Source organism: Rattus norvegicus, chromosome 13 (genome assembly GCF_021556685.1).
Source record: "Rattus norvegicus strain SHRSP/BbbUtx chromosome 13, alternate assembly SHRSP_T2T, whole genome shotgun sequence".
NCBI lineage: Eukaryota > Metazoa > Chordata > Mammalia > Rodentia > Muridae > Rattus > Rattus norvegicus.
Genome location: NC_141546.1, coordinates 78,022,096 through 78,036,303, shown reverse-complemented (window position 1 = coordinate 78,036,303; position 14,208 = coordinate 78,022,096). Strand labels below are relative to the sequence as shown.

Below are 14,208 nucleotides of genomic sequence, written 5' to 3'. Positions count from 1 at the left end.
CTGTAGAAAGATGTAAACAAAGGTCACATGGATAAAGTCTCAGAAAGGGGGAGCAAGGTGCTGGAGTCTAGCATAAAGGATAATCTTGTTAGACATCTACTGAGACTTGGAGGAAATGTGCCTGTGTTCTATAACTTCAGGAAAGGCAGAATGTGAATGTAAGATCCTCTTCTGGAAGGAGAAGTTAAGATGTCAGTAACTCTATCTTGTCTGTTTCCATTTTAGAACTAGGTTATCCAGAAGTTTCTAAGTTGCAAAGTGTCCATTTCCCTACATCGCTTCTTTTGATCAGTTACAGTAAAATGAGAGATGGGAAATAAAATTTAAATATTAAATGTTTAATTAAAAGTGTTGTACAATGCAAATATATGGATAACTCTCACCCTAGACATGCAAACTATAGCAAAGTGTGTTTGAGATGGAATGCTAATGAACTGCAAACCAATCTGTGCTTACTCAGGAGATCAACCTGCATTGCCAGGTTCTGTTTGTTAGCATTTTGTCTAAGCCCCGCCCCACAGTTACCTAGCAACAGCTAGGTGTGCCTGATAGTGATAAAAGAGGCAGCTTGACCCCTCTGCTCTCTGCTCTCTGCTCTTTCTTGCTCTGCTTCTGTCCCCTCCCCCTTCCTCCTCTCTCCCCATTCCCTTCTCCCTTCTCTCCATGTGCTCATGGCCAGTCTTCTTTCTCTCTCTCTCTCTCTCTCTCTCTCTCTCTCTCTCTCTCTCTCTCTGCCTCTACTACCCTCTCAACCCCTCTCCCCATGCCATGAATACTCTATTCTATTCTATACTGTAGTGTCTGGTCCCTCAGGGGGAAGGGATGCCTCAGCATAGGCCCCCAGGGGGACCCCCTTCCCCCATACCTGACTACACATCCACCAAAATGTATTCACTCTCTCTTTATCTTTTTATAAACACGACACTGTCCATCAAGTGGAATATGGGAGAAGGGTCCTGAAGCCATTTCAGAGATTTTGGGGGCAAGCTAGGTCCTCAAATACATGGTTTCTGGACAGGTACTGAAAGGACCACAGCACTAGCTGATTTGCAGCATCTGCTCATGAATCCCAGAAAACCACACCTCCACTGTCATGGCTATGACTCAACAGGTCCAGGCGTAGTTACCCCCACAACTTGGAAGGTGCAAGTCATAAATCTTGACAGGGTCCTCTATCATGGTGGCAGTTCTGTAGGTACACAGACCTCAAGGTGCTGTGTCCGGAATATATAAATCAAGAGGCAGAATAATTCCTGGGTAAGTTGACATTTCTGAATCAGATACAATTTTAGTTCTTTCTTAAAGGTGAAATACAAATTTTATGCTTTTCAAAGGGAAAACATGAACTTAATGAGGTGACATAGCATCACAGTCTCATACGAAACATTTGAAGATACCCAGAATTTGGATTATAGTGAATATCAGTAACTGTCAAATAAATTTAATAAAACATAAATGTGTAAGTATAACAGTGGAAGTTGTGCAGTCGTTCCAAGGTCGGTGTTTACTGTAACTTAGGAGGAATGAGATCCCGTATGGATTAATCAGTAGACTAATGTTGCCTGCCTGAGTAAAGTTGGGAACTACAAAGAGGAGCCGTTCAGAAGGGAAGTTGCTATGGCTCTAAAGCAGCTGTTAATGTTTCCGACAGGAAATGGCCACTTGGATGAATGAGGATACTCTGTACCAGCAAGAACGAGCAATGATGGTTATCACCAGGGTGTTAATATTTGCCTCCAAGAGAGTCAAGAAATACGTAAGTCGCTGACTCCGGTAATGCTGCCAGCTCAAGACTGCAGTTGTCAAGTCTTAGGTCTTGAGATCACTGATGCTGGCTTAGTACTAGCGGACTGGAGGCAGGGTTATATGGAAAGAGCCAATGGCCTCCGTAACTGTGAACCAATGAGAGCAGCGCTTTTTCCAGTGATGATGAAACTGTATTCTATTTTACATACATACAATGAGCACCTCAAAACCCAGATTTTTGCTATTTAGACTCTTCTCTGATGACCCTGTGTCACAGATATTTCATTCGTACCTTATTTCCTGTCTTCTAAAATCTTTTATTCTTTGTTCTAAAGGCATACAACTAATTGTGAGGGTTCTCAGCAAATGTTATGGCTTACAGAGTAACAATCCTCACGGGGTAAGAAGAAAATCTGGTTCAACACAACTCCTTAGCCAGAGTTAGCCCAAATTTCTAGAGTCTGACCCTGGGCAGTTTATTGTAAGCATATTTAAACACAGCAAAACTTGTGAAAGAGTCTCCTGGTGGAGTACATAAGATTATCTGGATAATTTGTACCTGGTTATCTTCTGTGCACAGGAGGCATAAATACATCAAAACTCTTCTCAAAGTCTCCCTTCTCCAGAAATATGGGTTCTAGAAATGGGCTACATGTATCATTGTAAAGGCCTAGGGAAAATCTGTGTGGTCTGATCATAGAGGCTGTAAAGGTCATCTATGCTATTAGCCATCTCTGGTTCTGGTTTTGGGGCAGCCCCTGGTCAATACAGATAATACAATGGTCACCTATCCTATTATGTATCTCCCTCTGGTTGTACTTGTGGGAGCCTGAGGAAGCCTCTGGCCATTCAGATAACACAAAAGTCACCTAGACCACTAGCCTCTTCACTCTTCCCCCTGTAAGTGTGATATGCTTCCTGTTAAGCTATGTGTTCATTACCCCCATTTTTTATTAAAATTGCACTGTTTGCCTAGGGCTCTTCATTGGACTTTTAAAATACTGTGTCTCATTGATGTCTCGACACATGTAGCTTTATTTTACATTCCTAAAGGAGATTTATGTCTCATGGTTTTGTTATGTTATGATCAGCATTTCTACTTTCTAGTTGATTTTATGTTTTTCCACTTCACACAACACGAAGTGATCTGGGCCTGCTTAGGGAAGTAACTTTTAGGAGAAAGGCACGAATAGCTAAGGTTCATAAACACATGGTCTGTATTCTTAGAATGTCCATTTTTCTACAGCTTCATGAACACTGGGATACCACTACATATGATTGTTAAATTTCTCGTGGAAAGTGAAACGATGTCCTAATGGTCAAGCTCTTCTGAGGCTTTCTGCTTTGAATGCATCGTTGCTCTCCTTCTCAGAAACCTCACACTGTGAACATTTCCCTCCTGTGGATGCTTATGTCAAGAGTTGCTTTTCCAATCCATCCTCTAAGTAATTTTCAAATGTGCCCAACTAATTGTTCATTTAATTACCTAAATGAGGCTTAGGATTAAGAATAGTTCATCTCTAATATATCTTCTGTTCAACTCTTAATATATGTCACTCACCCAGCAATTATTTGACGCCAACCACTTATTTGCTCCCTGTCTAATCGCACACTTCTCTCTGGATATATTGGTGTAGTCCACTAAGTTGCACCCAGGGAACAGGTCAGCCATTTGGACTTTTGTCTTACATGACCTGTCCCCCCTCTCTCTCCCTTACTGTAGCCCAGCACATGCTCCGTTGCCCACAGGACACTTCATGTGTGAAAAACATGATCTCATACATTCCGGTGTGAATCCGAAGTCAAACATTGTTAGCTTCAGCACGTTGAGAAAATCCACATAGTTCTGTTTATTGTTTAATAGTACCTAGCACTGCGGTGGTTTGCAGTGGTCACCCAGGCCACAAGGTGGCAGCCCATCAGCACTTTTCAGATCATTTCCAGCTGTCCAGCTACTGATTTTGAACATGAGGATATAAACTTCAATAAGTCAGCTTTGTCTTAAAAAATCAATGTCATAGAAAAATGGTTAATTCAGTGAGAAAATATAAATCAAACCATATGTGTAGAACTACATAATCCAAACTACTCATAATAAATTAAAACCGGGGCTTCCTATGTCTGCTGTCTATTTCAGTAGCTAGCACAAAGAGTATTTGTTGTGTCCTCTGATTAAGTTACTAAGAAAGCTACATACTCTGTGTTACAGTGCTGCCCAGACACTAGACAGATACTTTATTTTATAAACCATCCTTGCCTAGGTCATTCCAAGTTTTAGAGGCTCTTGGCCTGTTAAAGAACCTTGACTCCCATTTGTTTCTTGCTGGAATGTTTTTTTAAACGGTGATTTCCCTCACATGATAACATAGAGGATACCCTACACTCCTACACTTCAATTAAGTAGAGCATATTTCTGCAGGCAGAAACATGGCGTCCTAGATCAGCTAAGACTGTTCCATTGTGCCATCGATAGATTGCTCCTGTTTCTGTTCCTTGCGCACATGGAAGGATGAATATATTGCTACTGGCCTCATAAAAGGACAGAAGCGAGAGAACAGAATATAAGACTCCAATGTGCAAAATGGCCACTGGAAAGAACAGGTCCCCATTGAGTTCAAATGGAGTAAAGACTGTTCTAGCAAAGATCAGTCAGGGAAAGTCAAAGGAAGAATTTGGGCTAGGTCTTGTATATTTGTTATTTATTGATATCTAACGCATTATCCTACTCTGGGCATTGTCTATAAGCTAAATAAAAATTTAATATTAACAGTTTTAGACAACAGATATATTTATCCAACAGTTTCTGTTGTCAAGAGTCTAAGGACAATAACTAGATGCCCATGGCTGGTAAGGTTCTCATGGGATTGAAGTTTAGTTCTCAGCCTAAAGGTTGATGGGAGTTAAAGAGAACTCAATGTTTAGTTTACTGAATTTGTCCTTTGTAGGCCTTCATCTCTCATGATTCATTTCTCTCTATAAGACTGCCAACGTGGATTTTTATCCTTCTGGCGCCATAAGCTGAAATAAACTTCTCTTTCTTAAAAAATGGGATCAGGGTTTTGAGTTCCTGTTGGCACATTGTCCACATAACGTCCTTCTTTGCATCACCCTCACAGGATGTCAGTGTGCTAATTAGTCACTTGTGTGCATAAACAGAAACACAAGGAATCCATGAAGGGCTTTCCCTGCTGAACTTCTCAAAGGCAGACTAAATAGAAAGTGATAACCGATACTCTGGACGGAGGAGTCCAGTGGCAGTGGACATTGGGCCCTGGGATTGCACAGTTGTAAAAGAGTCCAGGGGAGTCTAGAGCCAAGAAAATTGCAACAATGAAAATGTGTGTGCTGACTGAAAGGAGTCATTGGAAACCTATACTGAAGACCTGGTGTCCCTTTTCTTGGCACAAAATGAAGCTCACTGAAAGGCATGTGCGGGGACAACCTTCTTCCTGAAAATCTTTGCTAAGCATTCTGAGGAAAAATAATTCCTCAACCATTCCCAAGCAAAGCATCTGGTTTTGCTTCCAATTAAACCCCCCACCATGAAGGATTATTACATTCACTTATTCAGCTTTTTAAATATGAGTAGTTAATCAAAAGTGACCCAATACTTGAGAAAACCTTACCACTAAAACAGAGAAATTAAAGTAACTAAAGAGAAAATTTCCTATCAAAATATATCATTCAAAGTACAGATGAGAAGCTGACTCTGCCCCAGGGATGGTGAGGGCATATGTATGAGACAAGAAGAAACCCAGTAAAGTGAGCACGGCTCTGCCATAGACATTTTACTTGTTCACAGACTACATTTTCATTTTAAACTTTAAGACCAACCATTAAAACCCTGAAACTCTTTGCTGAATATGATATAGATGCTGTGAACTCAGCAAAGAAAAACAGAAATACAGTGTTCACATCAGTTTTGCCTGCAGGAAAATTCAAAATAGCTCTGCAGAAGCAACCCCAAAGCCACCAAATGTGTGGACAAGCAAGGTGTGATATAGTCGTACGCAGCATATCACTGAGTCACAGCCTCGTACCAGAGAAGAGAAGACTTGCCGGAAACCACCTCATGTGGATGATCCCCTCTCTGTAAACAGCACAACATGGGCATCGTTCGACATAAAGCCGGTGGGCGTGCCCATAATGAAGAGATTTGAATAGCTACTTTGTGGGCAAAGGATGCCTACGTACTTGAAAACACTGTGGTGCTAGATGGTTGCAAAGCGCTGTCCGTGAATTTCGTGCCACAAAATTACATATTTCACAAGGGTTAAAATAGCAAGTCTTACATACACATCAATCTGTCCTAATAAAGATGGCGAGAGTATAGTTAAGAGAAGAAAGATAGTAGAAGTAGCAGAGAAAAGTTGGGGAAAAGTAACAGCCCTCCCAACTGCTTGTCATAAAATAGATGACGCGCTGAGGAGCTCTGTTACATGCAACAGGAAATAAAAGTACAAGCAGGACAGACAGCTCAGTTCGTGAAATACGTTTGCCTCTAGGCCTGAAGGCCTGAGTTCTACCCCCAGGACCCACAAGGTAGGAGAAAACCAATCCCACAGGCTGCTTCCTGTCCCCCATACATGCACTCGCACTCACCCGCTCTTCTCTCTCTCTCTCTCTCTCTCACACACACACACACACACACACACACACACACACACACACACACACAGAGGGTTCTGTACCTCCTCTGCACAGCACAGTAGGGCTGGCCCTGGTCAAGGGGTCATGGGTGAGCCAGCTTTAAGGAGAGCTCTCCCCTACCTGCCACTTGGAGTAGCCCAGAGCACTGTTCCTGTGGTCATGAAGGTGGGACTGCTAGCACTGCCCTTCAAGGGCTATAGTACGCTGGAGAATGAGCCCTGAGCAACACAGTGAAGGTGACCCTGATGGAAAAGACACCAGTGAGCCAGCTTCAAGGGTGTAAGCATGGTAGAGCTGGTCTAGCCCTTCATAGGCTGAGGCACTTGGGAGAGTGGGTCCCACCCTTGATTGGATGTAGATAAGCAGGCATGAGAATGGGTCAACTGATCCTGCCTCCTTCACATGAACATATTGGGTAGCCTAGCCAAAGCAGGGCTTACCCTGGTGGTGCAAAAAAGGGAGAGCCAGTGGGCCGACCACCTCAGCTACCACCCAGTCCCAGATCAAGGGCTCTGAATTGCCCTATCCCAAAAATCTATATCATCTGCAAATAGATAGGACACATGAAAGGGACAGACTGCTGTCCCAAAGCCACAGGATCTCCATGACATGAGGCAACAACAGGATAACAGGGAGGAGTCCTGATAAGGATCCAATACTGGTGGTGTCACAGAAGCCAGAATATTGAACCAATGACTCACTGTAATGAAAAATAACAAGTGAAGATGTGTGAACAGAGGGGTACACTGTGGGACACGCTGCGACACACTACAGTTTCCATGAGATGTTTTCTATGCTTGTTTTTTGGATGGGCGGTTTGCAAGGGTACTAGGATGGCAAGATGAGCAGGACCAAGGTGCATGATGTGAAATTCACCAAGAATCAAAAAGTTAAAAATGTAATTAGGGTCCTGCTATATACTTGTAGATTATGGGTTAGAGGGCTCTGAAAAATGTAGTGTCATAGGACAGTATCACGCAGAAGCATGGGAGGGAAGGACGCCCAAGGAAAAGGAGGTGCATTGCCTCCCCTTCTCCCACTGAGACCATCTCTGACAGCATCTCAATTCAATTATGGCAGCGGGTCATGGCTCAGGTAACTTCATTGAGACTTTGGAGAACAGAGACAAAGAAATGGCTTAAGAAAGAGTAGAAAGGATTTTTCCAGAAGGTACATTTGGGGTCTATGTTCCATCCATACTTGCTATAACGAACACCAAAGCCACCTATCTAGGTTAACAACATCTTAGTAACAAGGGATATCTTACCAGCTCTTCCAGACAAAGGTTGATGAAGCAATTTATCCTTAAGAAACTATATCCCAGAGGGTGACAAAGGGTACTCACATCTTCACAAAAACACACACCTTCCATCTCATCTCCATTTATCTCTCTACCCACCTCTGTAATTGCATTTAGTCCAGTCAGATACATTATTCAAGACAAAAGTCTAAATATTCAATTAGCTGATGTGTTAAAGAAAGTATGAGGAGAGGTGCATAGACTATGACAATAGCTTAGAAATTGAAAGCACATGCTTTAAGGCTTTGGTCCTCTTTTGTTTTTAAGATTTATTCATTTATTTTGTGTATGTGAGTACACTGTCACTCTTCAGACACACCAGAAGAGGGCATCAGATCCCATTACAGATGACTGTGAGGCGCCATGTGGTTGCTGGGATTTGAACTCAGGACCCCTGGAAAAGAGGGTTTTGTTCTTGTGGGGTTTAAACAATTAATTTCTCTAGTAAGAGTCAACTAACTCTAGGAAGAAAATAGTTTCACAATTCACTCATAGAGTCACTTAGAGTGTTTTGCACAGGAAAATTGAAGTTTTACAATAGTTTGAAAACCTTCAAAGCTTCAGTCCCTGCAGGTCTTCTTTATTGGTGTCTCACTCCGTCACAGAGGCCTTTGCTACCTACCCGTTGCTATCTGGATTAGGAAATATAGACTAAGGTTGAATTACTATTACTTTAAGCAATGTTCTAGGAACTCCTCCCTGCATCACCTCCTGTTTGCTTACCCTCATTCCACAGCACAGGGAGTTGAGATTTATCAGCAGAGCCAGAATCTGTGTACAGATTTTAAGTCAGTAGTTCCTAACCCTTTATTAACACCATACCTCATGTTGTGATGTTAATAAAACACAAAATCCTTTTCATTGCTACTTCAGAACTGTGATTTTACTGCTGTTATGGATAGTAATGTAAAGTTTTGGAGCTTGGTGTTAGCCAACATGGTGGCAACCCACAGATTGAAAACTGCTGCTAAGTGTTACTCTCCTAATTAAGAGGATCCGGTGGGAACTTATAATGTTGATTACACAAAGCTAATGCACTTTGCCCTTTGTTTTCCAATTAGCCGAGTATCGATGCTCCGTGTTTAGGTATCCTGGCTGCAGAGCTCTCCCTCTTCTGTTCCCATGACGACCCCGAAATCATAAAACAAGCAATAACAGGGATGAATTATGTCCTCTACATCGCCTTGTGTCAGAATTGTAAGAACAGATCTCAATCTTTTTCCGCTATTAAGAACTTGTTCTAATCATTCAGCTTTTGAAGAAGCCTCTATGTCTATGGTTTATTTGTAAATCCTACTACAAGATCCATGACTTCATTTTCTAAAATACAGCTTTAAAATTTATTTAGCTACTGTCAAGTAGATTTTGTAATTAAATAGTTGGTATTTCAAGATCTTTACAGCGTCAAGATATATCTACACTTTTTTTTTTTACTGTTGAATAATGGTGGGGACAAAATGACAGGTAGTTTCAGGAAGAGAGGAGAAGGGGAAATTGTGCAAATGAAGCATTTAGAAGAGGCATGTTTCCCTCCTCAAAGTTATTATAGACTCAAGGAGCTGACAGAGGCCATATTGAGTGTCCATACACTATAAGCCAGTATCTAAAATCTAATAACTCATAAGGAATGTGAGAAGGTTTTGTCTTATTAGGAAGAGAAAACTATCCTTAGATTATGTCATTTGTTATTTAAGATTATAAAACACAAGCTAATTGGGGGAACTAGTTCCGAATACTTTAATTGTTCCCCAAAGCAAACCTAAAGACAGCCCAGCATTCAACCAGGCAAATTTAAGAATGTCTGGCAACCAATAAAATTACAGTCCATCTTGGTGCAATGGTGTACATCTGTAATCTCAGCCCTCAGGAAGCATATGGAAGAGGATTTTGAATTCAAGACCAGACTGGGTTATGCAGTCAGATCCTGTCTCAAAGGAAAAACAAATAAGAATATATATATATATATATATATATATATATATATATATATATATATACACATGTGTATATATATGTATATATACACATGTATATATGCATGAAAAGAAAGACTAAAATACAACCCACTATGACAATAAAAAATAGCCAAAACTTATTTTAAAAATCCAACAGGTAATGTAACTAGTAAGGAGGGATGTTAAAAACAATTATTACAAAAATTTTGAAAAGACGTATAATGTTCCACTACTTAGAAGGATGAGGCAGGAGGATCATGGGTTTGGTGCATGCTAGGTTGTATAAACCAAATAAGAAGAAAAGAGAAAGAAGGGAGGGGGATGGGAAGGGAAAAGAGAGGAAGAGAGGAATCTATGAATGCATCCTGAACTTTTAGAGGACAACAGGCTCTCTAAAATGAAAAACACTCTTGGGCAAAAACAAATAGCAATTAGACCCTGCAGGAAAAATGGTCTGTGACTTACTGAAATAGTAATATCAATGGCTAAGTGCAGAAATGAAACTAAATAATGCACTATGGTTGCATGTTATGAATTCTATAAAAGGTACAACTTATATCTCCCATAAATTAATAAAGTACAAAAATATGAAAAAAGCACAATAAACAAACATCTCGGTTAAATTATTCATCACTAGAGATAATTATTTGAGTCTTAAATTAGAAACTAGAGGAAAGAAATATTTCTTTGCCTATAATAGATTTCTCATTAGAAACAATGAAAGTCTGAGACACTGAAATAAAGAACAATTACTGTCTTATTGTTCTCTAATGGAAAATGTCTTTCAAAAACAAATTCAGTAAAGGCATTTTCAGATCTGCAAATGTTCTTTATCAGCGAATCTGCATTGCAAGAAATGTTATAAGAAATTCAGTAAAACAAAGTCATGGTGTAGAGATTTAGATTTTTTTTTCTCCCTAACTAAAGGAATGAACTACTAGAAATCGAAACTACATAAATAAACAGTTAATATAACACAAAATTTTACTTTTCTCTTATTTAAATCTCTTTGAGTGATACCCAATCATTTATGACAAAGATAAACATAATATAAAAGCAAAGCGAATAAGATTAAATGAATTAAGGTTCGAAGGGGATAAGCATATTAATACTTTTAAAGAATTTTCTACTAAGCACAAAACCAGGAAAAATTTCATGGAAGTAAACTATGTTATGTTAAAATATATCATATAAACCTTAACACAGCAACTAAGATAATGTAAGGGCTTATATATAACCAAGTAGAGTGGAAATAAAGTCAACTCACAAGATATCCTTAATCCATATAAAGTCTATTAAAAAGGAAAATAAAAAGAAATTAGGTGAGGAAAGACAGAAAACTCCAATTAACTCCAATATAATAAAGAAAAATGTTCAAACTATCCCCAAATAAAAGGCAGAGATGTTAGCTCAGTCACAATGCAAGACCCAACTATAAACTGTCTACAAGGAACTTGTTTAAATAGAATAACAGATAATTGTTAAAAATAACAAAACACACTAATAGTAACCAAAGAAAATCAATTGTGAGCTATATTAGTATTAAAAGAAATTTCAGAGTGAAGAAATGTTTCTGGGGGAGGAAGAGCTATTGTGTAATGATGAACGGTGGAATAGTTAGCAGACACAATAGTTCTAAACGCTTGGGTGCCCAAAACTAACAGCAAAAATGCTCTATCATAAAAATAGAAATAAACTTACCAAAAGTAGAAGTGTAAGAATTAACAGACAGTTCCACCATTACGGTCAGAGACTTCAACAGCCTTCAGCCAGTTTTGTAAGCATACCGAAAATCATTACCTATATAGACTTGAACTATTATGACTTACCTGACATTTACAGAACTCTGCACCTGCAACAGAAAAATGAATCATGAAATAGACCATATTTTAAGCTTTAAAAAAAAGAAATTATTTTCTAACAAAATGGTCCTAAATTAGAGATCAAAATAACAAATACATGGAAACCCCAAAGCATTTGGAAGCAGAGTAACATACTTCCAAATAACCCACAGAGCAAATAGGAAAGGTATTTGAACTGAATGAGAATGAAAATCTAATGTGTCACCATGTGTGGCAGGCTGATAAAGGAGTCCTGAGTAGCCTTCATCTAGGAAAAGAAGAACAAATGAAGCCAAGGCTAACAAAATAAGGGAATCAACAGAGATAAGAATGAAATTAAAGGTACCAGAAACCGGGGGTGGGGGTGAAATGTAAGGAGAAAGGAATGACAGATTCTTTGGGGGTGATCGTGGAGACAAGAAGAGAGAAACCTCGAATTGACAGAGTTAAACATGGCCTCATTTAAGAATCTTATAAGCTCTGGATCCATGCCCCCTTAAGCTTTTATGAGAATGGACTGTGAGCGCAGTGTTGAGTAGCCAGCGTATGGTAGGCATCCGGAATTGGACGGGAAACCGGAAGTAACAACATCTTCTGTGAGAGCGGTAGTCAACGGAAAAGTTTATATTCTATTTTTTTCAACACAGCCAATGCCATAACATTCCGATCTCTTAAGACGAATGAGAAAGAAAGCAATCCCAAGATTATAACGTCTGATGTGGAATTGCTAGCCAAGATCACACAAGGAGAAAAAACCAAACTTGTGCAGGTACCCTTGCTCTGTTCCAGCTTCGTCCTACGTAGTTTGTCCACATGTATCATTGCCTTTAGTAGTAATTTATTTCCTCGACGTTAGTGTGTTCATTAAGGAAGTTTCCTTTTCTTAATTCAGAATGACAGATGACCAGATGACTCACATATGTGGTTCATTACTTTTTATGCCACTTAAGAATTATGTTCACTACCCTCGAATACAGCAATTGAAAACCTACTACTTGTTATATAGTGTAAATTAATAGATGTTTCTTAGTTACACTTCTATAGGTGGGTAACTTCCAATTTTTTGACAAAATTAATGGAGTCAACAATTAAGTATTTTCTAAAATGTGATAATCCACCCCCCCCCCGAATATCAGAATGGCATTGTAAGCTAGATTTTATTTAAAAAAAAAAAACTATGAAGTTTTACAGAAAGGCCTTTCCATCCTTATATGTGCCTGTAATTCCGGCACCCAGTTCAAGGCCAGCTTGAGTTGCATACAGATACCCTCTTCTCAAGGTCAAAGGAAAATAAAACCTGCTTACATGATGTGCTGTTAAGCCTTAGTATTAAGCAAATAATATTTACCCTATTCTAGAGAAACCATTAAGTTCTATAATTCTATATATGCTTTCATTCTTCACAGCTCCTGTTTTACCTAGAACCTTGTGAGGCTCCCCTGCACTGGGGCCAGACTGGGCTGACAAGTGAATTAACGTTCAGACATACATACTGAGCCAACATTTCAGCCTAAGTTCTAGAGAGGACCCTCAGGCCAGCTCATCTCCTAGGATGAGAAGACCGAAGACACCCCTTCTTCCAAACCCCATATATAGAGCAGTGGCTCTCTTCCCATGACTGACACAGTTAGAATCGTGGAAAGCTAGGGACATGACAAAGCAATTCACTTAAAATTATATATATTCTAAGGATACACGGGTATTTGCTATATCCATATACCTGATGGTTCTTCTTTACAAAGACAAGGGTTTTTCCTACACACTACACACAGAGCCTTACAAGACTGATTATGAATATGTCTATTTCCATAAGAAGGCTGAGAATCTATGTAATCATGCAAGCAAATCTTCTTCATCCACTCACGCTCCAGTGCAATGCCAGGCAATAGAACCGACTCTGACTATTCCTCTCCTAGTAGCTCCTCAGCTAGGGGCGGAACTTCCTGATAACCACCCCATTCCATGATCCATGATGGTTTTGCACAGCTCTCTCTCTCTCTCTCTCTCTCTCTCTCTCTCTCTCTCTCTCTCTCTCTCTCTCTCTCTGTGTTTCTCTGTGTCTGTCTGTCTCTCCCCCTCCCTCCCCCCGCCCCCCTGTATCCTTCCACCATAGCTTCTCCAGCATCTCCTCCGTTTCACATTTGTTTCTCACAATGTTGAAGATGTTCATGGTAATATTTGGACACCGTAACTGTCTTAAAAGCAAAGGATAACTTTTGGGTAATAATACCTGGGGCCTCAATCATCACTACACCAACCCTACCACAAACACACTTTTTAATCCTTTGTAATAAAGAAAGCAGCTCCCATTGTTCACCTTGTGCTCCCGCCTGGTCCAGAGCATCCCCTGAAATGTCTAAGCTTCGCTATCTTGCTTACACTGGTGGTCACGAACATTCTTTTGGTTTCAGAGCGTGGGGCAAATATTACTGCCCCAGTTGCTGACTGACTTTGTGTGGACTCTCCTGAAAAAACTCTCCTCTCCTTACAATAACACGGCAAAGGATGCTGCCTCCTTACTGAAGCTGACTTTGGAGTTTCACGCTCAGAAGATCACCAGGGTAACGTGCGTGGCGATGCGCTAAGAACAGAGTGTGCTCTCAGAAGTCTGCTTTTCAGCTTTCTCAACTGGTGTTTTACCCATCCTGCCCCCTGCTCTTATTCTCTGAGCCCCTTTAGTCAGATGAGGCTTTTGTGAAATGTCACAAATGGGGAA

The 14,208-nt window shown here is 40.1% G+C and overlaps 1 protein-coding gene across 3 annotated transcripts in view; it reads left to right on the top strand.

Annotated features, from left to right (window-relative positions):
• Mroh9 (maestro heat-like repeat family member 9) overlaps window positions 1-14,208 on the top strand; it is a 69,135-nt gene that overhangs the window by 15,771 nt on the left and 39,156 nt on the right. For all 3 annotated transcript variants that reach the window (NM_001430807.1, NM_001430808.1, NM_001430806.1), the window contains 4 exon segments: window positions 1,652-1,756; window positions 8,758-8,893; window positions 12,140-12,261; window positions 13,904-14,053. In NM_001430807.1, the coding sequence (NP_001417736.1) occupies window positions 1,652-1,756; window positions 8,758-8,893; window positions 12,140-12,261; window positions 13,904-14,053 (513 nt within the window).